This window comes from Eublepharis macularius, chromosome 18 (assembly GCF_028583425.1).
Source record: "Eublepharis macularius isolate TG4126 chromosome 18, MPM_Emac_v1.0, whole genome shotgun sequence".
NCBI lineage: Eukaryota > Metazoa > Chordata > Lepidosauria > Squamata > Eublepharidae > Eublepharis > Eublepharis macularius.
Genome location: NC_072807.1, coordinates 2,036,003 through 2,063,240, shown reverse-complemented (window position 1 = coordinate 2,063,240; position 27,238 = coordinate 2,036,003). Strand labels below are relative to the sequence as shown.

The 27,238-nt window shown below is 49.0% G+C and overlaps 1 protein-coding gene across 8 annotated transcripts in view; it reads left to right on the top strand.

Annotated features, from left to right (window-relative positions):
* Positions 1-2,192: 2,192 nt before the first annotated feature.
* The window catches only part of ZNF384 (zinc finger protein 384), a 46,030-nt gene continuing 20,984 nt past the window's right edge, over positions 2,193-27,238 (top strand). For 4 of the 8 annotated variants that reach the window (XR_008598502.1, XM_055002405.1, XM_055002404.1 and 1 more), the window contains exons 1-4: positions 2,254-2,579; positions 5,628-5,698; positions 5,784-6,024; positions 6,353-6,683. Coding sequence is in view for 7 of the 8 variants with exons in the window: in XM_055002405.1 (XP_054858380.1) it covers positions 2,312-2,579; positions 5,628-5,698; positions 5,784-6,024; positions 6,353-6,683 (911 nt within the window). In the remaining variant the exon portion in view is untranslated. The other 4 variants (XM_055002407.1, XM_055002408.1, XM_055002409.1 and 1 more) reach the window with 4 other exon arrangements.

The following is a 27,238-nucleotide window of genomic DNA, read 5'->3' as shown; positions in this document are numbered from 1 at the left end:
AAGAGTGTCCACCCCATTTTCCATTGCAGCCTCCTAAAAAGGGCACCAGATCTGGACCAGTGGCACACAGAACCGGGGACTCCCCCACCCCCGTGATGGTGAACGGCCAACAGCATCATGAAGTAGAATCTATTCTGGATTCAAAACGCAAACGAGGGAAACTATTATACCTTATTCGACGGAAATGTTTTAATCAAAGTCACCAAGAGTGGGTCACAGTGGAAGATGTTAAATCTCCAAAATTAGTTAAGGAGTTTCATAAACAATATCCAGATAAACCGAGGGGAAGCTGAAAATAAGGGGGGGGGCAGAATGTCAAACAGGGGTTAACCTGTATGGCATAGAAGGCAGCAGTTACATAGTTGCAGTTTAATGTCTGACAGGAGTTAGCCTGTCAGTTATAGAAGGTAGGGAAGTTACATAGAGTTTAGTTTTCTTTTCTCGTGTTGTAAGGCTGTCAAAGCCAAGAGTTCCATTCCATAGGAAAAGAGAGGGGCAAGGAGTATATAGTTAGCACTGTTACAGTTAAACAGTCATTTTTGACAATTGCCTTATGTTAGTCGGTTGTACTGTGATTCCTGAATTTAAAAAATCCATTTACTGAATCTGTGTCTGCCTGATCTGATCGGTATGGATATTTTTGGGAAGATCCATGGAACAGAAACTGACACCTGGAGACTAACCCCTTTGAAGAAAGACTGAGAGATCTGGGAATGTTCAGTTTGGAGGAGGTTGAAGAGACACATAATTGCTCTTTTTAAGTATTTAAAAGGCTGTCACTTAGGAGAGGGGAGTTGTTCCTGTTGGCAACAGAGGATAGGACTTGCAATAATGGCTTTAAAGTACAGGAAGGAAAATACCAGCTGGACAGTAAAAAAAACTTCACATTAAGAGTAATTCAGCAGTGGAATCAGCAGCCTGAGGATGTGGTGGGTTCCCCCTACTGACAGCCTTCAAGGGCCCTTTTCACACTGCTTACCTTCACTTGCAACAACACAGAACATTGCACTAAAAACATGGAAGATCGCATTTTCTCGTGCGAGAAAACGTGATCTTCCACGTTTTTAGCGCTATGGTCCATGTCGTTGTGAGTGAAGGTAAGCACTGTGAAAAGGGCCCAGGAGCGGCTGGAGGACTACTTGTTGGTGATGCTTTAGGGTGTTCCTGTATTGGGCAGGGAATTGGACTAGATGGTCAACTCTATAATTCTATGAACCTCCCAGCAGGCCCTGGACATGCCCGGTTGCACAGTGCTTTGTGCAATTTTGCTTTGCCCCCGTATTTATTAATTCACGTCATTTATACCCAGTCTCTCTCCATTGGGGAGCAAAAGCAATTACAGTCTTCTCTGTTCCTCCATTTTATTTTCCCAACAACCCTTTTCTTTTTTGCCTTCCTCTGGGCATAGAGCAGGGGTCACTGGGAGAGAGAGAGGTGTGAATTTCCTGCATTGGGCTGGGGGCTGGAGGACGTGACCCTTGGGGATCCCTTCCAGCTCTGTTCCTCTGTAACCTTGTGGGGGAGGTAAGGCGGAGAGTGCGCGAGTGGTCCAAGTTTCCATGGCAGAATGCGGACATTTCAACCAAGGTCCTAGTACAGTGTACAGCTGCCAACTCAAGGTTCGGAAATTCCTGGATTTTGGGGGGGGGGGGGTCTAGAGAAGGCAGCATTTGGGCATTGGAGAGAGCATGCCACTGAGCTCTCCCCGCAAAGCAGAGAATTTCTGCAGAGGAAGAGATCGCCCCCGCCTTAAGATCAGTCAACCCTGGGACATTGCCACTCACACCCCGGGAGGTTGGCAACCACCGTCCAACTCCAAAAGCCGCACATTGATTCCGTTCTGCGGGGCTCGGGGCCCTCCTCCCCGGGCCGCTGGTCTGACAATCCACGCTGAGCGTCTCCATGGCGATCTGGAAAGGCGGAGGGCCGGGCCTTGCAAGCGGAGCGCCCGTCAGCCAGCCCGGACTCAGTTAACGACGGAAGTTTCCAAAGAGGCGCGGCCGGATTTCGCGGGGCGGAAACGGCCCTTCGCCGTCGCACCAAGCGGCCACGCAGACTCCGTTCGCGCCTGCGAATTCTGATCCCTGCGGCTCACCGTCCTCTCCTCCACGCGCTCGCCTTTCGAACTCTGAGCCCGCCTCGCTTCCGGTGACGCCTCTTCCCCGCCCTAGCCCCGGAAGCGCTAGGCGAGGCGCCGCCCCTGACCTCGGAAGTGGCTCCCCGCTCCTTTTTCCGGTGAGGAGGAGGCTACCGTTGCCGCCAGTGGGGCCGGCGCCGGGCGTTCGTCTCCGGGGGCCGGGCGGGGCCGGGCATGGGCAGCGGGCGGGGGAGCATGAGCCAGTGCCTTCGGCAGGGGGCGCTTCCGGGCCTGAGCCATCCGGAAGCGGAAGAGGACAAGGGCTGCCTGCTGTCCGCCTGGCTGTCCGGGGGAGCGGCGGCGGCGGGAGGCAGCAGTGGCGGCGGCTCCGGGGCTGGCCCCTCGCAGCAGGCGGCCCGCGCGCCGCTGGACTCCGCGTCGGCCCGGCCCTTGTTCCCCGCCTCGGCCCGGGCGGGGCGGAGAGTGAGGGGCCGCGGGCGGGGTCAGTGCCAACCACGGGACGCGGCGGGCGCTGGGTGCTCTCGGGGGCCGGGCGGGAGGGGGCTCGGCGCGCTGCGGCTCCTCTTTCTGCCCTTCTCTCCCGATGTGGAACTCAGGGCAAGGGACGGCCGGGAGACTCCGCTTAGGCAGGGAAAGTACTTCTTCTCCCAACCGGCGACTAGGTTGCGGAACTCACTGCCACAAGAGCGGGTTGTTGTCCTCGGGCTGGGTGGCTTTAAAAGAGGGCTACAGCATTCTTCTGGTTGGCTGGCCGCCAGAATAACTAAGTGGAAACTCCATATACGGATGCGATATGCCACGGAATACAGGTGTCGGGGGGGGGGGCGCACGGGCTTCCGAGAAGCATCTGCTTGACTGCCGTGGAAAGGGGATGCTGGTTAGGCAGGGCTGGAGCAGGGCATAGAACGAAAGGGGAGCTCCCCCCTTCTATTGTGCCTGTGTTCATCATACATCAGTTGCTCGAAGCATGGTTGAGGATGTTACAAGCCACACTGGAGATCCTTAAGGGGAGCTGAAGTATAGCCTTCTCCCCAGGTAGATGACCACTTAAAAGGGAGAGATTAGGCAAAAATCATGTTAAAGTTCCATGGGAGAATAGTTCAGCAGGTAGAACCTCCCCCCCCCCCCCCCCGCCACACACATATACACTGTTCCAATAAGAGCAAGTGCTTTATTCTAATGATTTTTCCCTACATGTGGTTTTTAGAGGGGGGTGAGGAAAGAGATCTGATATGCTTTTAGTTACTGGTGTTCGATAAACATGCAAGATGCAGAGGTTGCTCATCCCCCATTATCTGAGTTGCAGAAGGAGCGTGTCGGTGTTTTTTTCTCTATAAGTATTTTACATGTTTTATTCTGGAGTTTGCCTTTAAAAAATCCCTCACTTTGGCCTCTGGATTTCTTCAGAAGCTTGAGTTCTAGTTTGGAAATTGCTCACTTGTAGTAGTGAGCACCCCTCTATTGGCACAGGGCATTCGTTAGTTTTGACCGATTCATCCCTGGCAGCAAAATAAATGTTGGTTGCTTCTTAACAGATCTAATATTTCTCTTTACTGACCCTTAACAGCCTGTTTGACAGAAACCAGATCCTTCGTGAATGGCATTAGTTTAGACCTGGAAGATTAATGAAATGAAACAGTTTTCAATAAATGACTGTATGACAGTAATATGTGCTTTCTCATCTTCCCTTGCATACTTGCTATTGGCTTTTGCTCTGTGCCCTCATATGTTGTTGCTGCATCTAAAGTGTGTCAGGTCGGTGTCCCCATGAAGTGGGAGGTGGCTCAGGCTTGCTGATATTCTTTCTGCACATGATTTGTGAATGATCTCTTTTTGCCGGTGCATATGTATTTTGGCTTGGAAATGCTTCTTGTTTTATTTTTTGCTTTAAAGCTGTGCTGATCACTCTTGATAATAGGTTTGGAGGTGAGAAGAAGGTTTAAAGCTGCCCTGGTCACTCTTTGATAGGTGAGAAGGAGGTTTGTTTGGCTTGTCTTTGATCATTGAGATGATAGTCTTCTTTAACTCGGTAGGAAGCGTAGTGACAACAAGGTGATTCTACATTTTGTGTGGCCCTGATTCCCTATACATGTTTACTTGGAAGCAAGTACTGCTGTGTCTAATGGGGCTTACTCCTGAGAAAGTGTGCAAATAGTTGTAGCTGTTATTGTGCAGGCTTGAAGAGGCTAGTGTTGCAGTTAAAATATTAGAAAGGAGTTACACATTTTGTCCTATAATTATCAATTAAATCTTCTTTCGGAAGATTTTGTCTGATGCAGGTAGTACGGGGAGTAGCTTTTTGTAGGTCCACATCTTGCTATGAAAAGGATACGCAGTAAGATGAGACATGAATGCTCCAGAGCCTGAATCTTGCCGTCCCACCGTCTGTTCCTTTTGCCAGATTTCTGTTCTACAGAAACGTGTGCTTCCACCTTCTGTGTGGAATTTTTTGGGAAAATACGTTTGCCTTTTATAGCTGATCTCAAAAGCAAAACATGTTAGGCTTCTTGTAAAAGTGAACGAATAGCTGAAGAGAAGTAGTGTTTGCCTGCCTCTTCTTGCACCCTGGAGACCTCTGCTTGAGTCTTGGCTGGAATGATTGTAAATAGGAAGGTTGGGCACAGGGCTCAAGAGTTCCGTTGCTGTGTATGGGAAAGGGAGTGGCTTCATGAGAAAAAAGGGATGCAGGGGAGTCAAAACTGGGACCTGCATATTAGGCTGAACAGAGTATGTATACAGGTGGTTGGTCATTTCAACCTTGAGCTGGGTTTGTCCATTACTTCCCAGTGAGCTGCAGCAAACTGGACTCAGTGTTGCAAGCTCCCAAGTGGGTAGCTGGGTTGCTCTGCAGTAAAACAGCAAGATTTGAGTCCAGTGGCCCTTTAAAGACCAACAAGATTTTCCGGGCATAAGCTTTTGAGAGGCAAAGCTTCCTTTGTCAGTATTCGTGGTTTTGATGAAGGGAGCTTTAACCCAGAAAATCTTGGTTTCTAAGGTGCCACTGGAACCAAATCTCGCTGTCCCAATGTTCAGCAATTTTGAATATTCCTGTAGAACAATGAACAGAGTTATGCTGTCAACATTTCTACAGGTGTTAAGATGCAAACTTTTTTTTTTAAACAACGGGAGGTTTCAAGTTTTGAAACTTGCTGCCTTTTTGTTTCACTTGCTTCTGCTGTGTTTTGTTTTAGCACTTGGGCAATGCCGTGAGAGTGTAGGGAAGCCTGTGCGGGCTTTTACGGCCTTTGGGCTCAAATTGCTCAGTATTCTTGCGGTCTTTCTGCAAAGGCAGACCATACGTGCAGAGCCTGTTTTTGTCCTTGGAAGAGTGACCCTGGAACTTGGAGGCTGATCTGGACTTGAGAGGTTTGGGACTTTAGGGAGCATTCTGCCTCACCCACATGTGCTTTACAGGCTGAGGGAGTCTTGCCGGTAGAGTTGGGACTCGGTTTCAAATAAGAAAGGGACTTTCTCTTAAGAACACTGTATGAAAGGTGAGCTGAAAGCCCTCATGTCTTTCTCTCCCCAGCTAGAATGGAAGAATCTCACTTCAACTCCTCTCCGTATTTCTGGCCTGCAGTGCCCACGGTCTCTGGACAGGTAAGGCTCGTCTCGCTTTCAGTGTGCTTTCTGCAGAGCTGACCCACCACTATTCTAAACAAGCTTACTTCCCCTCTTGCTCCAGATTGACAACAGTATGTTCATTAACAAGATGAAGGAGCAACTGCTACCTGCAGAGAAAGCCTGTGGTCTGGCTCCTCCCCACTACCCCACCCTGCTGACGGTCCCCACCTCTGTGGCCCTGCCCACCAACATCTCTATGGAGTCTGACACGAAGCCTGAGCAGCTTACCCCACACAGTCAAGCTCCTGCCACACAGAACATCACGGTGGTGCCTGTGCAGTCTGCTGGGCTCATGACAACAGGTGAGAGGTGCTGGGGGATGCAGAGGGGGGCGTCTAGAAGGGCTACCAAATCCTCACAGAAATGCCTGGGGTGATGCAAAGGAAGAGAGTTCCTAAAAATGTGGCCTGAACACCATCGCACGATTAAACCCCCAACCTGTTACCTGCCTGCCATCTAGTCACAAGTATGTAATATTCCAGTCCTGTATCTCTAGGAATGCATGGATGTTGCACAGTCTCTGTGGCTGAAGATTTTAAGGCGCAACTTTTGCTTCCTTCGGGGACTAGGAAGACGTTTGGACGTTCTCCTGGGGCTCATGTCTGACCTTCCCCTCTTCTCTCCCTGCAGGCCCTGGTCTGGTGATCACTTCTCCCTCTGGGTCGCTGGTGACCACAGCCTCCTCCATACAAACCTTCCCCATCTCTGCCCCCATGATTGTCTCAGCCCTTCCACCAAGTTCCCAGGCTGCTCTCCAGGTTGTCCCTGACCTTTCCAAGAAGGGGGCCCCTGCCCTTTCTGAGGGAGGGGCAGCCAGTGGCACCGGAGGCATCACTCCCAAAGCACCTCGAGGCCGGAAAAAGAAGAGGCTGCAGGAATCTGGCTTGCCAGAGATAACGGATCCTTTTGTGTTGTCTAACGAGGATGAGGATGACCAGCACAAGGATGGCAAGACATACAGGTGGGATTCAAATGCTGCTTTTGTCGTAGCTGGCATCAGTCTCTTTTGTTGAGAAGACTGAGTGTGTGTGTGTGTGTGTGAGAGAGAGAGAGAGAGAGAGAGCGAGAGCGAGAGAGAACGCTTCTAGGGAAAATTCAGGTTTGATTTGATTTAGAACCCAATTATTTGTCTCTTTGATTCTGCTTTAATCATAGGGCAGACCAGAAGGAAGCATGTTGCTGAACTATAGAGGGATGAGGAGTACACAAAAAGCTTTCTTGTCTGTCTAGGACTGGGCTTGGTATCTCACTGTTGACTACAGAAGCAGGGACCTGGACAGCCGAAGTATTGTCCAGGTTAGCCCAGGTGGTGGTCTTGCTAAGAGCAGAGCTGTGCAGGTGCTGGCTACATGAAGCTTGTGGAAGGGGTGACTTGTTCCACCCAGTATACTTAATCTCATCATTGGTGCTGTTGGAGTTGCAGTTTCCCCCCCTGTCCTGATGGTAGTGGAACTGCTCAGGCTTTAGAATCTTCTGCTACCTGCCTCCTGCTGCCAAGGTTTTTGCTTCTGTGTTAATCATTTTCATTAGCCGGTGAGAAGGACAGAGGCCATTGAATGGTGAGAGTATCTTTAGCAGCCTGACGGCTACAAGCAGAGCACGTATCACAGTCATACCTTTGGAGTCCAGGAGTAGATTCTTAATATTGGATGCTGACTGCTTCCAGTTTTCCTGTACTGACGCAACTGAGTCTGATTGCACCATCGTTTTGTGTCTCATGTGTGGTGACTCATGTGGCCAGTTGTTCTGAGCTCTGTGACATGGCAGAGAGGTTTGGGCTGGTAAGGCAACGCTTTTGGTATCTGCTGTATTTCATAATTTTCTTCATCTTAAGACTCGTGTGCACTTTATTGTTCGATAGCCAGCATGAGATTTTCCACTGTCCTTATGGTGCAAGTCAAGTTTATTTTGTATCTGTATATAGCTTGGCTGTGTCCTGTTCTGGTGAGCAGCTTCAAGTAGATTTTTTGGTTCCCCCCACAGCACTTTTGCTTCTGCAGTGTTTGTGTGGTGGGTGCGATCCATTCACCTGGAGCCAGGCCTCTTAATCTAGGCAGAGTTGCTCTTCTGGATTGCTGCTTTGTGGCCTTCCCCATATGCTTTGCCAGATGAGAGGAAACTTGAAAAGCTTCCCCAGTGGCAATGTTTGCCCGTATGATCTCTAGTAAATCTATATCTGCATGGGGAGAGGAGCTCCTAACCGTGCATGTAGCTATGGACCCTTCTGATGTTTCCACTAGCCTCACTAGCACTGCAGGACAGCCAAGCTGCTTTTTGGGTTCAGTACCTGAAAGACTGGCTCTTCTGTGTGTGGTAGAAACTTCAAAGGACCCTCTTGCTGTTTGGTTTCTGTATGCAGTTGTACCTGTGGTGAAGAAGCTTCTTGCATCGATTGGATGAACTGATGTGACGGCTCAGAACATTTATGTTGTGGGAATTTGAAATGGTCAGGAATGGAAAGCTGTATATATTTGCACTCTACTTATGTGAGAGAAGAGGAAGCTGGAATGATGAAAAAACATGCAGGCAGAAGCAGATTTTGGAGAGGAAGAGACCCTGGGAGCTCTAAGGGGCAGGGAGACCAAATGCAAGGTGGCTGGAAAAGGGTTCAGTGGACTGAGGAATGGAAAACTGAAAGGAGGTGGTGGAAGAGGAAGCCTGATATGAAGGGTGGAGGAATCAAGGAGTTTAGGCAAAAAGGGTTCTGAAAAAACCTCAGGAGAAACTGACAAAACGTTGTGCAGATGAGGGAGTTGGCAGTGGACTGGAGTGGGGGGACAAGATCAGTGGGCTGAAAAGCAGGGGCCGAAAGAAACACTGTGTGACGCTGGTTAAAAGGCGGACCAAGGAGAGAGTAAGACTCTGGCAAAATACTGCTTGGCATCTAAGATTGGGCCGGAAGGAGAGGGAGCATAGGGTTGCTGACTCCGATAATGTGGCTGCAGAAGGTGCATTCCGATGGGCGTGTTTTTTTACTGTTGCTGCAGTATTGTGATCTGGCGCTCCTAAGGAACAAGGCTGGGGCTGAATTTCACATTGGTTTGAGGTAACCTAACTGGTTGATTGTGGCTGCCATTTCCCCAAGCTCCTTGAGGCTCAGTTCAGACTGAGGAATGTAATCTCTCGTAGGATTGGCTTGCTCCTGGCTTCTTGCTGCTGAGATGGAAGTCTTCTAGATTGGTTGGAATTTCACTCCTGACCCTTCCCATTTGTATTCAGTTGGTGCCAGTGAGTATTCGGATTCCTAAAGGATGTGTGTGATCTCTTCTCATTAACACATGCAGCTGTCTTATATTGAATCAGACCTTTGGTCTGTCAAGATTGATGTTGTCTACTCAGACTGGTAGCAGCTCTCCAAAGCTTGGCACAAACCAGGCCAGTTAGTGAACCAGCAGTTCATCAGAGCCCATTTCTGACGAACCGCCACAAATTTTAGGCTGGTTCATTTGGTTCGTTTTTTGGTTTGTCACTGCAGACAGCCTGGCGCCGATCAATCAGTTTCCTAGGCAATGGGGGAATGGGCTTTTCTGCAGACTTGCTGACCGGGAAGTGATTATTTGCTGACCCAGAAGTGATGTTTCCACGAACCAAATGAACCGATTCGCAAACTGGGGCAGGTTCGTGAAAGTTCATGGTTCATGAAATGCGACGAACCATGAACCGCCCAGTTCGTTCCCGGCCCCCCCCCCCCCCGTTCGTGACCATCTACTCCAGAGTCTTAGGGAGAGGCATTTCACATCACTTGCTATCTGATCCTTTTAACTGGAGATGCCAGGGATTGAACCTGGAACCTTCTGCATACCAAACAGGTGCTCTACCAGTGAGCCACAGCCACTTCCTTGCACTTTATTTAGTACCAGCTGGGTTTTTCTCCTACCCATACTCACTACAGGTGTTCCAAAGAGTGGCTGTTCCTGAGTTGTTCATTCAAGAAGATAAGTACAAATGGTGTTGGTTCATTGAACCCAGTGGAAGGATTTGATATAACAGTACAAAAGAATAACAGCCATGGACTTCCATCGGCTATGCCTGTGCCTCGCTGAGTAATGTCCAACATGTCCTTCGTATATTTAAAGGACGGGAGCCTGAAACTAATTCATTTCTGAAGCTGAGGCCTGAAACTCCAAAATCCCACTCAGGCAAGCTTTCCTGCTCGTCTTCGAAATGGGCCTTATAAATTCCAGCAGGCCTTGTCTGAGACAGGCCAGGCAGAGGGAGCCTTTAGACCTCAGTGGGTTCGGTCTCTGGTGTCTTGGGAAGCAGGGCCACAGCAGACCAATGCCATTAGGAGGGCTGGCGCTGGGTTAGGCCTTGTGCAACACAACTTATGCCCTGGATTACTTCGGGCAGTTTCCGTGCCCAGTGCTGGCCCTTAGATCGTCACAGAGCGAGGCTCTCAGCAGGTATGGCTGAGACTGGATGCCTTTCTGCTGTTTCTCCTTCTGATGGTGCTGGGGGGTTCCACTGCTCAGGGAATCTCTTGCTCTGCGCACGGGTTCGAGGGATGCCTGCTGTAGTCCCAGTAGCGTCTGCTGCAGGTCATGCATTTCTGCCTCCTTTTCTCATCATTTTGGAGGTCAATGACAAGAGAAATGCTGCTGTTTTTTATCCTTGCAGCCCTCCCTAGAGGGAAGCAATGGGCTGTGTTTCTCACATAGTTGGCTGTTTTCCTAAAGGCCTTCAGTCTCCCTATAACAGGCTATCTGGCAGTTGGGGGACTCTTGCCCTCTGCTTAGATAGGTGAACAGCTGTTTGACAGGGACTCATTATACTTCTTTGGAGTGTGCAGCAGAAGAAAATTGGGTTGAATCCAGATCAGGGTATCAGAAATACCATAAATCTGGTATTCGTGATATCCAGGTCAGATTCTGTAATCTGGCTTCGTAGGATTAGAGAATCCCAAATTTTTCTAGCCATTTATCTGGCTGTTATGCCCTATGGGGAAAACTATCTGCGGGGGGCATTTTTGTAGCAAACTCCACCAAATTTGCAGGGAACCGAGTCCTTCCTGTCCACTGAAGGCCCCCACACATTTCAGGAAGATTGGGCCCTGGAGTCCGACTCTGTGGGCCCCTCCACAAGCTGCCCCCAGCCACTCTCCATTGTTTCCTACGGGGGAAAACATTGTAAGGCTTTCCAGGGCAAAGAAACCTTAAGCGAAGGCAGCCCCTGGCCATGAACCAATCCCACGTAAGTCCCAATGCAAGATGACCCAACAAAGCTCAGCAGAACCAAACTGAAGCAAACCAGAGACAAGTCAGAAAAGAACCAGTAGATCAATGACATTCATTTCTCCCATTTATATTAAATTTTAATGCATATAGTAAAGAACCAAACTGAATCAGAGGAATTCTGCCAGAACCAAACAGGAGCAAGGGAACCAATGTCAAAGCACAGAATCCAGCGTTGCACTAGAGAATCTCACCAGAACCAATGTCACACCAGAGAACCTCACCAAAATGGGATGCTGCTGGGGTGGGGTGGGGGGGCTAGGGATTGCTGTGCAAGCTGTGGAGTTTAAAAGGCTGCTGCAGTGTGGCATGAAAGGCTCTTTTGGAGCTCAGGGCAGGATGGGAATCCATGGCCCTCATGGAGAAAAGCAGGCAGCAGAGGCAGGGCAGGGCAGTCACCTGCAAAGAAGCAGGTGACGGCACGAAGTGCCACGGCAAGAAGCACTTCTACTCTGGAGTTTAAACTGATGCAGAAAGGGGAAAGAGATGCCCTTGGACTGGGTGTTGCGGATCCCCAAAGATATTCCTAACCTGAGCCACACAAACTAGAGACTGAACAAATGGGAGGTGAAGAGAGTCTAATTTTGAATAGCCAGAGGTGGGTGGGCAGATTGGAAGAAAGGGCTCGGGTCTTCACTCACGTTTATCTCTTTGGAGGTTGAGGTTTGCGTCACAATGTGTGTATTTATGAATTAATTGTTATAGCCTCAGTTTGAAGAGGAGGCAGAACAGCCGCACTTGGGACCTAGTGGGAAAAGGAACGTTGCAGTATCATTTCAGAGGGTGAGATTGGACTCCCTCTCCCCCCCCCCCCCCGGCCCGATTGCAATTGCTCACGGGGAGAAGAGGGTGTGTCGCTGTGGTCGGCCTCTCTTTGCCCCCTCCTTCTTGCTGAGCTACTTGGAAAGGAGGCTCGTAGATCTGAGGCGTGGTGGTAGGGAAGGAGATAAAGCGAGTTTTGCTTCGTTTGAAATGCCCGCACACCTTGATTTTTGCGGATTTTATTTCGAGCAGTTTGTGTGGTCCTCGGGATCCGTTTGGGAGAACCCGGTCCGGTCTGCCAGCCTTTCTCTACCCCCCTGTTTGAGTCACAGTTTAACCACCCTTCCACCCACACTCTCCGCTGCCGTGATTTGCCGGATCCACATGATCCAGAGGAGTGAGCCGTGTTAGTCTGTGGTAGCAAAATAGAAAAGAGTCCAGAAGCACCTTTAAGACTCACCAACTTTACTGTAGCATAAGCTTTCGAGAACCACTGCTCTCTTCGTCAGATGCACGAATCCACATGGGTATAAGTAACGTTTCCCCCAGTGCCTGAAGAAGCAGGTCAGCGGCGGTGGCGGGGCGGCTGGGGCTGTACTGAGGTGTTGGCCATTGTTAGGGAGAGAACCACAGAGCCTACGAGGCTGGGGCACTGCTTCCTTTCTTTGGGAATAAGGTGGGGGGGAGGGAGTCCTCCTATGCAGGGAAGAAAGCGAAAAGTGCTGCCTTACTCTCCAGCCAGCCCAGGGAGCCTTGGCAACGGAGCTCCCCTCCAGCCACACACCTTGCCTGCCGCTGCCGCCCAGCACGAGGACAGGAGGCGCATGACCCCCTTCCGCAAAGCTAAGCTCTGCAGCAGGAGAGCAGCCCAAGGCCAGCAGAGAGGCTGGAAGGAGCCAAGGCAGCGGGCTGAGGGAGGCAGGCGTGCTCCCCCCCCCCATGCCTGTTTGGAAAGAAAAAGGGGGGGGGACTTGGAGAAGCCAGCCCGCCAACGGCTGCAGCTGCATTTGCCAGATAAAACCAAATAAACTCTGTTTTATCTGGCCAGTCAGTATCTGGCCTCCCAATCTGATTTGGGTTTCTTTGATTTAACTCAGTTTAGCCGGATTATGCCGATTAGGCATATATCTGTTTTTTTTAAAAAAATCATTATAATAATAAATTATAACAGCAGCAACATTTGATTTATATACCACCCTTCAGGACAACTTAATGCCCACTCAGAGCGGTTTACAAAGTATGTTGTTATTATCCCCACAACAAAACACCCTGTGAGGTGGGTGGGGCTGAGAGAGCCCTCAGAGAGCTGTGACTAGCCCAAGGTCACCCAGCTGGCTTCAAGCGGAGGAGGGGGGAATCAAACCCGGCTCTCCAGATTAGAGTCCTGCTGCTCTTAACCACCACACCAGACTGGCTATATGGATACAGAATCACACACCCCTACTTGGAAGCCCTGTTAGGTATTCAGCACATAGGTTCATGACAGGAATGAGCTATAAATGGAGGGCTCCTGAAGTGCGTTCTCCAGATGGAATTAGGGATATGAGTGGTGGCTTCTTGTTTCCAGAACCACAGCAGCAACAGAGATGTCAGCTGTGAACATTAAGGAGTTGGGTAGATTGCAGTGGTATCCCTCAGGACCAAAAGGTGGTCTGTTGTGGCGGAGTCTCTGTTTGTTTTCTGTCTGGTTCCTGGTGAAGTCTGTTCCCTTGTCTTTAGTTGCTTGAGTGTCGGATGGATGCCTCCCTGTACAGGGTGAGAGAAGGGATACGTCACAGTGACTCCTCCTGAACCCTCTAACGGAGAGTGCCGTCCACCAGGGGAGGCTCCGTTTCATGTTGTCTGAGGGCCAAGTTGTTGGAGGGCTCGTCTACTAGAGGAAAGAAGGGCGTTGCACATTGTGACCTGGTGCAGATTCCAGAAATGATCTAATTATCTGACTGCTGGCTACACACGAAGAAAGGCGCATGCAGGTGTTGAGATCCTAGATGTGTGTCCTGTTGCTCGCTGTTGTATCTGAGCCCGGCCTCCAGCCTTTCCACTGGAATGTGGAGTCCATTTTGGCATGTGACTGCTTAGACCCTTCCACGGCACGGCACCGACATGACCCCTCTTGCCGTTTTGTCTGTCTCGAGCATCTGATCTAGCTGCAAGCAAGAATGAATGAGCTGCTGTAGGTCTGGTGGCTGCGTGTGTGCGTGCTCTTTCCCCAAACAGAGCCGTGAATCCACTGACCCAGTGTTGGGGAGAATGGGAGGGTTTCCATTTGCACGTGGAGCTGTTCTGTTCTTTGTCAGGCCACTGGTCCATCCAGCCCAGGATTGCCTTCTGGCTCGGAACAGCTCCTGAGCTGCGAGCAGAGCCCTTTTTCAGCCCTGCCCCCTTCTCAACGGGCAATTCTGGGGATTGAGCCTGCAAGGCATCCGCTTTACCTCTAAGCTTCAAGTTCTTCAACCAGACTTATCAATGGGTTTTATAAAAGAACTCAACATATTTTACCCCTCTTTTTCTCTCCCTCCCTCTGAAGCCATCTTATTTATTTTTAAAAAGAAATATATGTGTAGTGGTGCATTCTACTGCATTGGCAGCCATAAACATGTTGACTTCCCCTTGTTAATGTCCTAAAGAATGTTGCTGTTAAAAGTGAAACTTTTTCATGGCTTCCACACTGGGTGGTTGGTTCTTCAGGTTGAAATATAAGAATTAATTATCAAAGTTGGACTGTATGTCATCACTCAGCCTGTCTCCATTAAATCCTCGAGCAACGCTGGCAGTTTTTCTAGGAAATGGAAAACGAGACAAAGCTTTCTAAATGCCAAGGAAAGAGAGGTTGGCTTTTAACACCAACTTTTGAGTAAAGTTACTCAATGATAGTTACAGAATGATACCAACGTGCACTTCTATCCTTTTTACGTATGATGGGCAGGGAAGTGTGAAGGGGCCCCACCATGGGTGTTGGAACTTATACGTGTGGAGATTTTGATTCACTGGAACTTAAGTCCTTTGAGATTTCTGATTTTACTGTTTTTACTCTTCGTATTTTTACTTATTGCTGTAACCCGCCCTGAGCCCGCTTGTGGGGAGGGCAGGCTAGAAATTAAATAATAATAATAGTTTTAAATACAAATAAAAATTGAGGAGGAGGTGAGAAACTGGTCTGAAATGTTCCTGCTTCTCAGGGCATGCAGTTCTCTCTTTCCTTCTCTTGTGGAATGGCTGCACAAAGCTTCCTGGAGGCCAGCTTAATTTCGGGGGTGTTGCTGAGGGTTTGTTATGAGGGTTGAGAAAGGAAAATGAGTTAACTGCTGAGCTATGGCAGGAATTCTCTCTACAGCAAATCTGGCTTTGAGGTCCTTATGCTGCAACCTGGAGTTCAAGTGTCTGCAGTGTCTAGTTTTTTAAAGTTCTGTTTAATCAAAACCACCTGTGTCTATCAGCCATTGCTGAGTACTTTGCAAAATACACACATGTGCACACACCTGGAAACTGAAATCTGGCATTGTGCGTGCCAGTGGCACTCAGTTGTTTCTTGGAAAGACTGCAGCCATCCTTCTAAATGCAGGGGAGGGTGGTACCGCTTTAATTGCCTGAGGAAGATGGAGCTTGCTAATGAAAGAATTCTTAAAAATTATTCTAGCTCTCCCAGAGGTGTGCGGTAGGGACCGCTGGAACAAATGGAGAGGAATATAATGATCCTTTGTCAGTACAGATGCCCTCAGATTGGCTACAGTGTGTTTTTAGGGTTGTGTTATCTTAAGGGATATGGAAGGAAGCTAGTATAAATTTAGCACCACAGGATGATGGAGGATATACAATGGTTTTTCCACATAACCAGGGATTTAGAATGGAGACACATAGCTGTTATGGGGAAGGAGATGACAAAGCTTATAAAATGGATAGTGTGGAAGAAACTGTACATTCAGGAGAGCATGTAGTTTGCATTCAGTAAAATTTCTGCACCAAGACAAGCTGCCACTTGTGATCTGTAAGACTGGTGCAAAAAAGATTCCTTATTCTTAGTTTCCGTAGTGGTGCAATATTTTGTGTGATTCTTGTGTTACTATTCATGAGGAAGGGCCAGCATGACTGTGGGACGAGGGTAGCCGATTCCGGGGCCAGATCGAGGGGGGGCAGGGGGGGTAGACTGCCCCCGGCGCTGCCAAAGAGGGGGTGCCAGGCGCGGCTGCCAGCTGCCTGGGAGGCTGAGTGCAGGGTTGGGAGACCCTCGCCAGCCCCGCCAATGGGGCGGCTGGCTGGCTTGCCGCGCGCGCAGGACCTCCCAGCCCTGCGCTCAGCCACCAGCGCGGCCAGCCAGCTGCCCCAGCGCATGACCTCGCCACCGCCAGCTCCGCGGCTTACCGTGGGCTGGGGTGGCCGGCACATGGCAGTGGGGCACACTAACTGCGCGGAGGGCCTCCCAGCCCTGCGCTCAGCCACCTGCACGGCAAGCCAGCCACCCCAGCACCTGGTGAGCCGCGGAGCTGTCGGCAGCGAGAGCGTGCGCTGGGGCAGCTGGCTTGCCGTGCGGGTGGCTGAGCGCAGGGCTGGGAGGTCCTGCGCACGCAGCAAGCCAGCCAGCCGCCCCAGCGCACGCCTGCACCGCTGCCAGTTCCATGGCTCACCGGGCGCTGGAGCGGCAGGCTTGCCGCGCAGGCGGGCATGGCTCCCGCCCTGCGTGATGACATCACAAAAGTGATGTCATCACGCAATGCCTGGAGCGCACGCGCTGCGCGTGCACGGAGCACCCGGGCAAGGTTTGCCCCGGGCGCCCGCGCACCTGGATCGGGCGCTGGCCGATTCTACCCGTATCCCACCTTGATGTCTTGCTCAGTATTCCTCCCATGGGGGGGGGGGAGAAGCCTTATTCTTGGTCCTCCCCCTGGCCAGTGAGCCCATTCAGCACCAGCACTTGCGTTACCTGGAAAGGAACAGGGCATGCTCCTCACTTCAGCCCAAGCCCACCTCACACGATCACCTCGGGAGCAGACTTCTGCTCCTTCCCATGTGACGTGGGACTCTGGGAGGCAGTCGGGCACTACCCAGCAGCAATCAGCATGTGTAGTTCAGCCCTTTGCCACTCGTACGTCAAGGACCGAAACCTTCTTCTTTGTTTGGTTCCTCTTACGCCTGCAAGCGGCCCCCTCCCCAACTTTGTTCTCAACGTCTGTAGTTTTAAAGCCTTGGTTGGACTAGAAAATAATTGTTTGTTGTTGAAAAGACAAACAGTATACCTGTTTGACTTCCAGGAAAACTTGCTTAAGTATCCATGAAGCCACTCAGGGAGTCCACCTCACTGCAGCATACTCATTTATTTATCAAACTGCTTAGTGTGGAAGTGCCACTAAAGCGGCTTACAGGACCACAAAACTGTAATAAAAATCTATTAAAAACAGTAAAGCATTCAAAAACAATGCTATAACACCAGAAGAAACAGGACTGTCGCTCTGGATAAAAGCATGGCAGGTACCAGTGATAAACCTCAGGAGAGCAGCAGAACTGATATGATTTGGACAACAAAAGAATTAGCTGTATGGACAAAAAAAAATAGAAATAATGCCGAGAGTGAGTTCAGACCACAATCCACTGTTGTGGAAAGCTACAATGGGACAGAAGAAATTACGATGGACAATAAACGAAGATTTGTTGCAGAATCAAGAAAATATGGAATATATGCAGAAAGAAACAAAATATTTTTTCCAAACAACAAAAATAATGAAGTTTCAACCCAGATGGTATGGGACACATATAAAGCAATGATAAGAGGAATATTAATTACATTAAACAATAGAGATAAAAAAGGAAGCAGGAAAAATGTCAAGAGATACAAGAGAAATTACGTAATAAAGAGCAGGAATTAAAGAAGAAACCAGGGAAAAATCAATAGTACAAGAAATCAAAATATTACAGGAGCAAATAAGAGCAATTGAAAACAAAGAACTAGGATGGAAATTGAGGACATTACAGCAAAGATCATTTGAAGGAGCCAACAAGCCTGGAAAGTGTCCAGCCTGGCAACCGAAGAAGAAGAAAAGAAGAGAAAAGAAAAGAATTAGCAGAATAATCGAAGAAGGGAAAGAACTAAAAGACCGGCAAACAATTAAACGAGCTTTCTACAAATATTGTGCAAAATTATTTCAAAGGGAAGCAACAGCCCAAGAGAATATAGACCAATATCTACAGGGAATAGAATGACCAACTATACCAACCAATATGAAGGAGAAGCTAAATGCTCCGATAACAGAAGAAGAAATTAAGCAAGCTATAGATGTGGCAAAGATTGGCAAAGCACCCGGGCCAAGTTTTATAAAGCAATGAAGGAAGACCTTGTACCAGTATTACGAGTTGTAATGAATGATATATTGAAAGGAGAAGGTCTTCCAGATACGTGGAATGAAGCAAATATTGCCTTGATACCAACGGAGACACAGGAATTAACCGACGTCAAAAATTATAGACCAATTTTGTTAATAAATAATGAGTACAAAATATTTGCAAGAATATTAGCAGATAGACTTAAAATATGGTTAATGGATTTTGTAGGAGAAGATCAGGCTGGGTTTTTGCCAATTCAGAGTTAGAAGAACTTTTACTGGGGGACAATAACAAAATAATTTCTAAAATGTATGTTACTGTTAAAATGGTATACAGAAGATGAGACAGTTAAAGTTCAAATAGTAAAATGGGCGATAAATTGCAATAATGAGTTAACGATGGAAGCATGGGAGCAATTGTGGAAAAATACTTTAAAAATTCAACATGTACCAGTATCAAAGAGAATGGCTATAAAATGATATATAGATGGTATTTAACACCGAAAAAGTTAGCCAATGCTAACAAACAGCTATCCAACAAGTGTTGGAAATGTAAGGAACATGAAGGTTCTCTATTTCATATGTGGTGGACTTGTGGCAAGGCTAGAGACTTCTGGTCTAAAATGTGTGCTGAAATGTCTTTAATACTCCAAAATAATGTTGTTAAGAATCCAGAAATGTTATTACTGTCTTTACATTTAGAGGACATTAATAGAAAAGACAAAGTATTATTGTACTATATGATAACAGCGGCAAGAACTTTGTATGCACAATATTGGAAGAAAGAAGAAATACCAGAGATTGAAGAGTGGATACAAAAATTGTTGTACATGGCAGAAATGGACAAATTGACAAGAAAACTGAAAGATCAAGATCCAAAAGAATCTTTTGAGGATTGGGGGAAATTGAGAAAACATTTAGAGAAAAGATGGGACGTTAAAGGACAATTATGGTCTTTTGAAAGTTATTAAATAAGATAAAGTATAATTTAAATGTATTGTCGAAGGCTTTCACGGCCGGAGAACGATGGTTGTTGGGGGTTTTCCGGGCTGTATTGCCGTGGTCTTGGCATTGTAGTTCCTGACGTTTCGCCAGCAGCTGTGGCTGGCATCTTCAGAGGTGTAGCACCAAAAGACAGAGATCTCTCAGTGTCACAGTGTGGAAAAGATGTAGGTCATTTGTATCTACTCAGGAGGGGTGGGGTTGAGCTGAGTCATTCTGTAAGAGTTTCCCAGGGTGTGGAATGCTAATGGCGGGAGGCTTCACTGTATCCTGAGGAGGGTCTTTTGCATATGGATTGGTGCTTGATGTGCTAATCTTCTCTGCAGGGCTATTGTGGGGAGGAAGAATTGAGGGAGTTTTTGAATCATCTCAACAACATCCACCTGAACATACAATTCACAATGGAGAAAGAAAGTGAGGGAAAACTCTCATTCCTGGATACCTTGGTCATCCGCAAAGCAAACTTTCAGTTAGGTCACAAGGTCTACAGGAAACCAACTCACACTGATCGGTACTTACACAAAAACTCCAATCACCACCCCCGACAGAAAAGAGGCATAATGAAAACATTAGTGGATCGTGCAAGACGGATATGTGAGCCGCGCTTTCTCAATGAGGAAATTAATCATCTAAACCACGCACTTCAGGCAAATGGCTACTCCAGAAATGAAATCCGAAGAGCAATCAAACCCAGGATGAATCAAACAACCAAGGAAAAACAGTCACCTACAGGAAAAGTGTTTTTGCCATATATCAAAGGAATTACTGATCAGATGGGAAAGCTTATGGAAAAGCATAACCTTCAAGCAGTATTCAGACCCACCCGAAAAATACAACAGATGCTACGATCAGCAAAAGACAGCAGAGACCCCCTCACCTCTGCAGGAGTATACCGTATACCCTGCAGCTGTGGACAAGTTTACATCGGGACCACAAAGCGTAGCATCCAGACAAGAATAAAAGAACATGAAAGACACTGCAGACTTGGACAGCCTGAAAAATCAGCAGTGGCTGAACATAGCCTAACTCAAACAGGGCACAGTATCTTATTCCAGGACACCAAAATACTGGACAACACTTCCAACTACTTTGTCAGACTGCACAGGGAAGCCATTGAAATTCACAAGCATAAGCAAAACTTCAACAGGAAAGAAGAAACCTTAAGAATGAACAGAGCATGGGCTCCAGTTCTGAAAAACACCAGGCCAACAAAACACTCCACACCCGACAATAGCCCTGCAGAGAAGATTAGCACATCAAGCACCAATCCATATGCAAAAGACCCTCCTCAGGATACAGTGAAGCCTCCCGCCATTAGCATTCCACACCCTGGGAAACTCTTACAGAATGACTCAGCTCAACCCCACCCCTCCTGAGTAGATACAAATGACCTACATCTTTTCCACACTGTGACACTGAGAGATCTCTGTCTTTTGGTGCTACACCTCTGAAGATGCCAGCCACAGCTGCTGGCGAAACGTCAGGAACTACAATGCCAAGACCACGGCAATACAGCCCGGAAAACCCCCAACAACCACCTATAATTTAAATCTTTACCAATAATATTAAAATGACAAATAGGAGATAGAATTAGTGATAAGAAACGGGGGGTTGTGGTGGTGTTGGAGGTCAATAAAAGAAAGAGGGAGGGAAGGGGGTGGGAAGCATATAGTAGGTATATGGGGAATAAGTAAATGTAGCAATATTATATGTATGTTAACCATCCAGTAAAAATCTATTTAAAAAAAAAGGAGAGCAGCAGAAAACAGGCTTATCCACCCAGCAGCCAATTGTCAGGTTGACCCAAACATCTGCCCAGAAGGAGGTTTTTGCTTCCCTCCTAGATGTCAAGTGGGAATGTATTTGGGGAGGGGCACCCCCCTATCTTGCTACAACTGACCAGAAGGACTCTGTCATATGTAGCCACAGCCTGTCCTCCTAAAAGGGCTGTGCTTTAAGAAGTGGCTTAGAGAGATCCTTTGGTAAATGAACAGGGACTGTAGACTACGCTACTAGGTGCTGTCTGTTGTACTATGCTCCTCCTGGGTAGTGTCCGTGTTGTTAAATATGTCACGTTAATTACTTGTGCTTTGTTTCAGCAGTGTTTCATCTCTGTATTTGGATTTATGCATTCTTCCCCAAAATTCTGCAACCCCTAACCTATTGTATTCATTGAATGTTCTGGCTGTTGATAATGTTGACTTGATATTCTTGCATCAAGGACTGTGTAATCTACCTTGAGTCTCAGTGAGAAAGGCAGATTATGAATAACAAATAAATAAATAATTGCTGTGGCATTCAAAATAGGACCTTTCCCAGGGACTTCTGTGTCCAGGTAGGGGCACGTCAAAGCCGCCCGCCTCCTGTCCTGCGAGGCAGGCGAATGGCGCGGGCGGCCTCCCAGCCCCGCCCCGTGCTGCCTTTTGCCTGTCCGGCAGGACGGGGTGCGCGGCAAGCCAGCTGCCCCCTGTCCTGCGGGGCAGGCAAAAGGCAGCGCAGGGGGCTGGGAGGCCGCCTGCGCACTCCCGGCGGCTGGCAGCTATGCCCGGCGCCCCCTCCTTGGCAGCACCAGGGGTAGACAACCCCCCTGCCCCCCCTCGATCTGGCCCTGTCCAATACAGTTGAACATCACTCTGGTATAAGCCAGATCCCCACTTAGCAGCACCGCCTCCTTTTCTAGTTTAGGTATTGGCTTGTTAACTGATATCCAGAGCATCATTTTATTTATTCACTTCACTTTGCTCCCCAGAGGGGATGAAAAGCAGCTGTCACCATTTTCCTCTCCTTTTTATTCTTGCAACAGCCCTGTGCAGTAGGTAAGCTGAGGGTGTGTAACTGGTTCATGGTCACCCAGAAAGCTTCCATGGCAGAGTGGATCTTCCAGGTCCTAATCTAACGCTCTAGTGGTTAAGAGCGGCAGAACTCTAATCTGGAGAGCCGGGTTTGTTTCCCCACTCCTCCACTTGAAGCCAGCTGGGGGACCTTCAGTCAGTCTCGGTGTCATGGCCCAGTCTGAGAGTGAGGTCTCCTCTGGAGGAGAGGAGCCTCGTGTAGCCAGCCAGGACTCCTCAGGAGAAGAGGAGCCCTGTGTATCCAGCCCTAGCCCTGATTCAGCAGAAGCCAGCAATCAGGAGCAACAGCTGCTGGCTGATCAGAGCTTGCAGCCAGCAGCTGAGACACCAGCACCCTCTAGCTCCAATACTACAGGGGAAGCTCAGCCAGGGACTTCTACAGGTGCAGCGCAGCCAAGAGCCTCCACCCCCCCAGGTTCACCCACGCCCAAGGAATGCCGCAGGCAGTGCCAGAGACTGGAACTGCAGGAGAGACGGCGCAGTGCTCGCCTCTTGAGCCAACGCCAGCTGTTGGAGAGTGATGATGAGTAGTGTCAGGATGGAGCCCCAGCAGCTGGCTGAAAACCACGCCTGGCTATAAGAGCCAGTCTGGAGGAACTGCCGGGCGTGGAAGCAACGTGTCTATTGCCTGCAACCACTCCATGTTCTGTGAACCTTGCCCGTGCCTGTGCCTGCTTTTGGACCTGACACTACCGGTAAATGACCTTGGATTGTACCTGACCTTGCTCTTGGACTCTGGACTCACTCCTGGCGTTATCTCATGCTCTGACCACCGGTTTGACCTGGCTTTTGCTCTTGGAACTCCCCTCAGACTCTGCCATTAAGGTTTGGACTTGAACCACCCTGCTTGGGCTGGCCCAGCCCGTGACACTCAGCTTCTAGGAGCTCTCTCAGCCCCACTCACCTCACAGGGTGATTGTTGTTGTGGGGATAATAATGACATATTTTGTAAACTGCTCTGAGTGGATGTTAGGTCATCCTGAAGGGCGCTGTATAAATCGAGTGTTGTTGTTGTTGTTATTATCACACCACACTGTGCGCCCCTTGGAAGTGGTTGGGTGAGTCTGCTGCTTCCCGTCCGATGCAGGAGAACTCGGTGCCACCTGCATCCTGGTGACTCTTTCCCAGGCCTTCAGATGACCCTTTTCAGCAATTTCATGCAGATGTTGAATAGTATAGGGGGACCAAAGGGGAAGCACGCGGTCCCCTGTTGCACGTTCTGGACGTCTGTTCTGTAGAGGGGCCGTGGCTCCATGGCAGATCATCTGCCTTGTATGCAGAAGGTCCCAAGTTCAATCCCTTATTAATTTGAACATTAATTTGAGGCATGATGTGTTTTTGTAGGAGGTGCAGGAGCTGTTCTGCTTTATGTTCTGTTTTCCTCTCTCACGCATAGGAAGCCACCCTGTACTGTATCAGGCCGTTGCACGTCTCTCAGTGTCGTCTGCTCTGGGTGACGTCCCCACGAAAGGATCAGGTAGTAAGTGAGGGGAAAGACTTCTGCCCGAGAGTGCGGAGAGCTGCTGCCACTTGGAGTAGACAATACTTGATGGGGCCAAGGGTCTGACTCCGAGCGAGGCAGCTTCATGTGTCCGTGGGCAGAGGCCCTGCCAAAAACCTGTTCTGGTTTTTAGATTCTTCTTTAAAGTCGAGAGGACTGGAATTGCTGTTGTGCGTTTATCCCCGCATGCACGCGCACGCTTGGCAAGACTGTCCTCAAGGACAGTGTGATCGATAGGACTGAAAGCTACTGGGAAGTGCCGGGAGAATTGACAGGGGGGCTCTCTCCGCCCCGGTCAGCCTTCCCCTGCAGGCAGGCAGTCTGTTTCAATAGCAAACCTCGATCACAAGCCGCATTCATTAGACAACATAGGGGGAGCGTCCTGAAATCCAGCGAATGGAGAATGGGTGTCAGGACATGGTTGTTACTTGGGAAGTGCACATTTTAAAAAACCCTAGCTGCTGTACAAATAATAATAATAATAATAATAATAATAATAATACCACCACCAGCTCTGGCCAGTGGGTTTGCAGTCTAATAAGAATAAAAATAAAAATAAAACATTTGAGGGAGTCGAGAGCCGAAAGCCATAGGCACTGACTGACTGAAATGAATGAGTCTTCTTAGATAGAAGAAGGGCATCAATGAAATGGATAACTGCTGGGCAAAAACTTGCATGAAGAGCCCGAAAGAGAGCCCGGTGATGTGAAAGAAGAAGAAACCACCTTGCTGGGCTTGGGAAACATCAGAAAACTGGAGGAATGCAAAGAGGGAGGAGGAGGCTCGGAGAGGAGTGGTGCACAAGAATGGCATTGGAAAGGACAGCGGGAAAGGGCCCTGTTGTGTCTCCTGCCGCTGACTTCTTGGTCTAGCCCTGCTCTCTTCAGCAGACACCCCCTTCCCACCCCGTTGGTTCCACTTAGCCTCTTTCCTGTCTGCCGAGCAACCCACACCTTCAAGGAGTGATGGCTACTTGCCAGTTCCTGAGGTGCTTTTTAAGACTCTGGCATAAGAAAAGATCTCTGTGAAGGTTGTGTGAATAAGAACACTTTGTTAACAAGCCCTTATCCACTCTTAACTCTTGCTACCTTCCTCAAAGAGTTAAAGAAACAGGCAAGGAAGAGGAAGAGTGGTTGTTGTGGAGTTTCCAGGCTGTATAGGAGGAGTGTATCTCTTTCCTGAACTTTGGTCATGTGAACGTTACCAAATGAAGTCCATTCTGTCCCATGCTAGAGGACTTCTTTCCACTGTTGGGGCGAAAGGGGAAGTCAGGCAGGCATTGCCTCTTCCTTCGCACCTGATTCTGGCTGGGTGAAGGGGGGGGCAGGCATTGCTGCCTGCTCAATGCCTGATCTTGGCCAGATGAAGGGGGGCAGGCATTGCAACCTGCTCCGCTCCTGATCCCGGCTGGGTGATGGCGGGGGGACAGGCATTGCCACCTGCTCTGTGCCTGATCCTAGCTGGGTGAAGGGGGGGGGCATTGCCACCTGCTCTGTGCCTGATCCCAGTTGAGTGAAGGGGGTGGGTTAGCATTGCCATTGCTCCACACCTGATCCCGGCCAGGTGAAGGGGGGGCAGGCATTGCTACCTGCTCTGCATTTGTTCTCAGCTGGGAGAACGGGGGGTGGGCATTGCCACCTGCTCTGCTCCTGATCCCGGCTGGGTGAAGGGGGGAGCGGGCATTGCCTCCTGCTCCACACCTGATCCCGACCGGGTGAAGGTGGGGGGCAGGCATTGCCATTTGCTGTGTTCCTGGTCCCAGCTGGGTGATGGTGGGGGGGGCAGGCATGGCCATCTGCTCCCCTCCTGATCCCAGCTGGGTGAAGGCGGGGGGCAGGCATTGCTGCCTACTCCACACCTGATCCTGTCCTGGGCCTCCTGCCGTGGCGCGCTCTGTGGAGGGATGGGCTGCCTCGTCTGCGCATCCCTCCACGGCAGCGCCCTCTGAAAGCGCATCAGGGTAGGAGAGGAGTTGTCAGGAATATGGTTTTCCTTTTATATAGTAGGATGTGATCCAGTTTGCAGGAATGGGATCTAACCCGGAAGCTTAACTGAAAGCTGGTGCCGTATTGTGGCAGAGTTGTGAATTGGCGAATCTCCCCTTGATGTGAACTCATTAGATAGCCTTAGGCAAGTCATTCTACTTCGGTTATTTATTTCATTTATACCCTTTATATAAACAAATAAACAAAACCTTTTGCACTGCTTTTCCTCCCCAAGGCAGCAAGGATCAAAACATTTAAAACAGCATTTAAAATATTTAAACAATTCAATAAAGCCACGTAAACAGACAGACAATAGCACAACCAGGGCAGAGGGCCAATAAGAGTTGCTGGGGGGTGTGCCAAACAAAATAGCAAAATCTTCACCTGCTGGCAGAAGACAACAATAGAGGAAGCCGGATGCATCTCTGAGCTGAAAGCAGCTTATGTTGCTCTCGTCTCCGCTGCTTTAGGTTAGGCTGTATGTGTGATTGGCCCACGGTCACCCCGTAGCTTCCCTGGCAGAGCGGGGATTCGAACCTGGGTCTCCCAAATTCTAATCTGACCGTTTGACCCAACTTTGGCCCCAAGATCTGTAATATTGAGCCAGCTCACAAGGTTTTTACAATGGAATACAATGTGCACAACGCTTTAAAGCACCAAATTAATGCTGTGGGAGCCGTGCTCGTGGTCATTTCTGCAAGTACACTTGATTATCCTGATTTATGTGAATGCAGGAAATAGGGCCACTGCAATGCACGCTCAGGACGTGGGTACGCCTGAACCGTTAGGTTGTAGGAAGCTAACAGCAAATAGTAAGGGATGAAACACTTCCGTTGTTGCCCCCTGCTGTGGCATGTTTTTCTCTAAAGTCAAGGTTCTTTTGCTTTTTAATCCACTACCACCCACCAAATATGGAACATTATAATCAAGATAAAACAGAGGTCCAGGCAAAACTGTTTTATTTATAAAGGTATTTTAAATAATAATAATAATAACATTCAATTTATATACCGCCCTTCAGGACAACTTAATGCCCACTCAGAGCAGTTTACATAGTATGTTACTATTATCCCCACAACAAAACACCCTGTGAGGTGGGTGGGGCTGAGAGAGCTCCAGAGAGCTGTGGCTAGCCCAAGGTCACCCAGCTGGCTTCAAGCGGAGGAGTGGGGAATCAAACCCGGTTCTCTAGATTAGAGTCCCGCGCTCTTAACCACCGCACCAAACTGGCTCTTATATGCATATGATACCGGGATCTAGGATATATTCAAGGTGTAGTGGTTAAGAACGGCGGGACTGTAATCTAGAGAACCGGGTTTGATTCCCCACTCCTCCATTTGAAGCCAGCTGGGTGACCTTGGGTCAGTCACAGCTTCTAGCTCTCTCAGCCCCACCCACCTCACAGGGTGTTTTATTGTGGGGATAATAATAATACACTTTGTAAACCGCTCTGAGTGGGCGTTAAGTTGTTCTGAAGGGCGGTATATAAATCGAATGTTATTGTTGTGCCCAATGGCCATCAGCCAGTTTCTTAACATCGGGCTGGATTCTTTCTGTGCTGTGTACCAGCACAGGAATTTTTGATGGCAAAATCTTGTCTCCGCTGTGATTTAGAGGCCACGATTGATACAGTACGTGAACGAGAGGCCCCTTGGCCGTCTTCTGGGCTTATATTTGATCATTTCAGCCCACTCTCAGGGGAGGTGTCATGAGTCAGCCCCAGCCCCGACTGGCCACCTTACCTAGTGCCTCAGAGTCCTCCTCAGAGTCCTCAGAAGATGAGCAGGAAGGGCCAGCAGGATCTCCTCTAGAGTCGGAAGCCCCTGCAGAAGCTATGGGAGAGGAGGAGCAGTCAGAAACCACTGCTGCTGC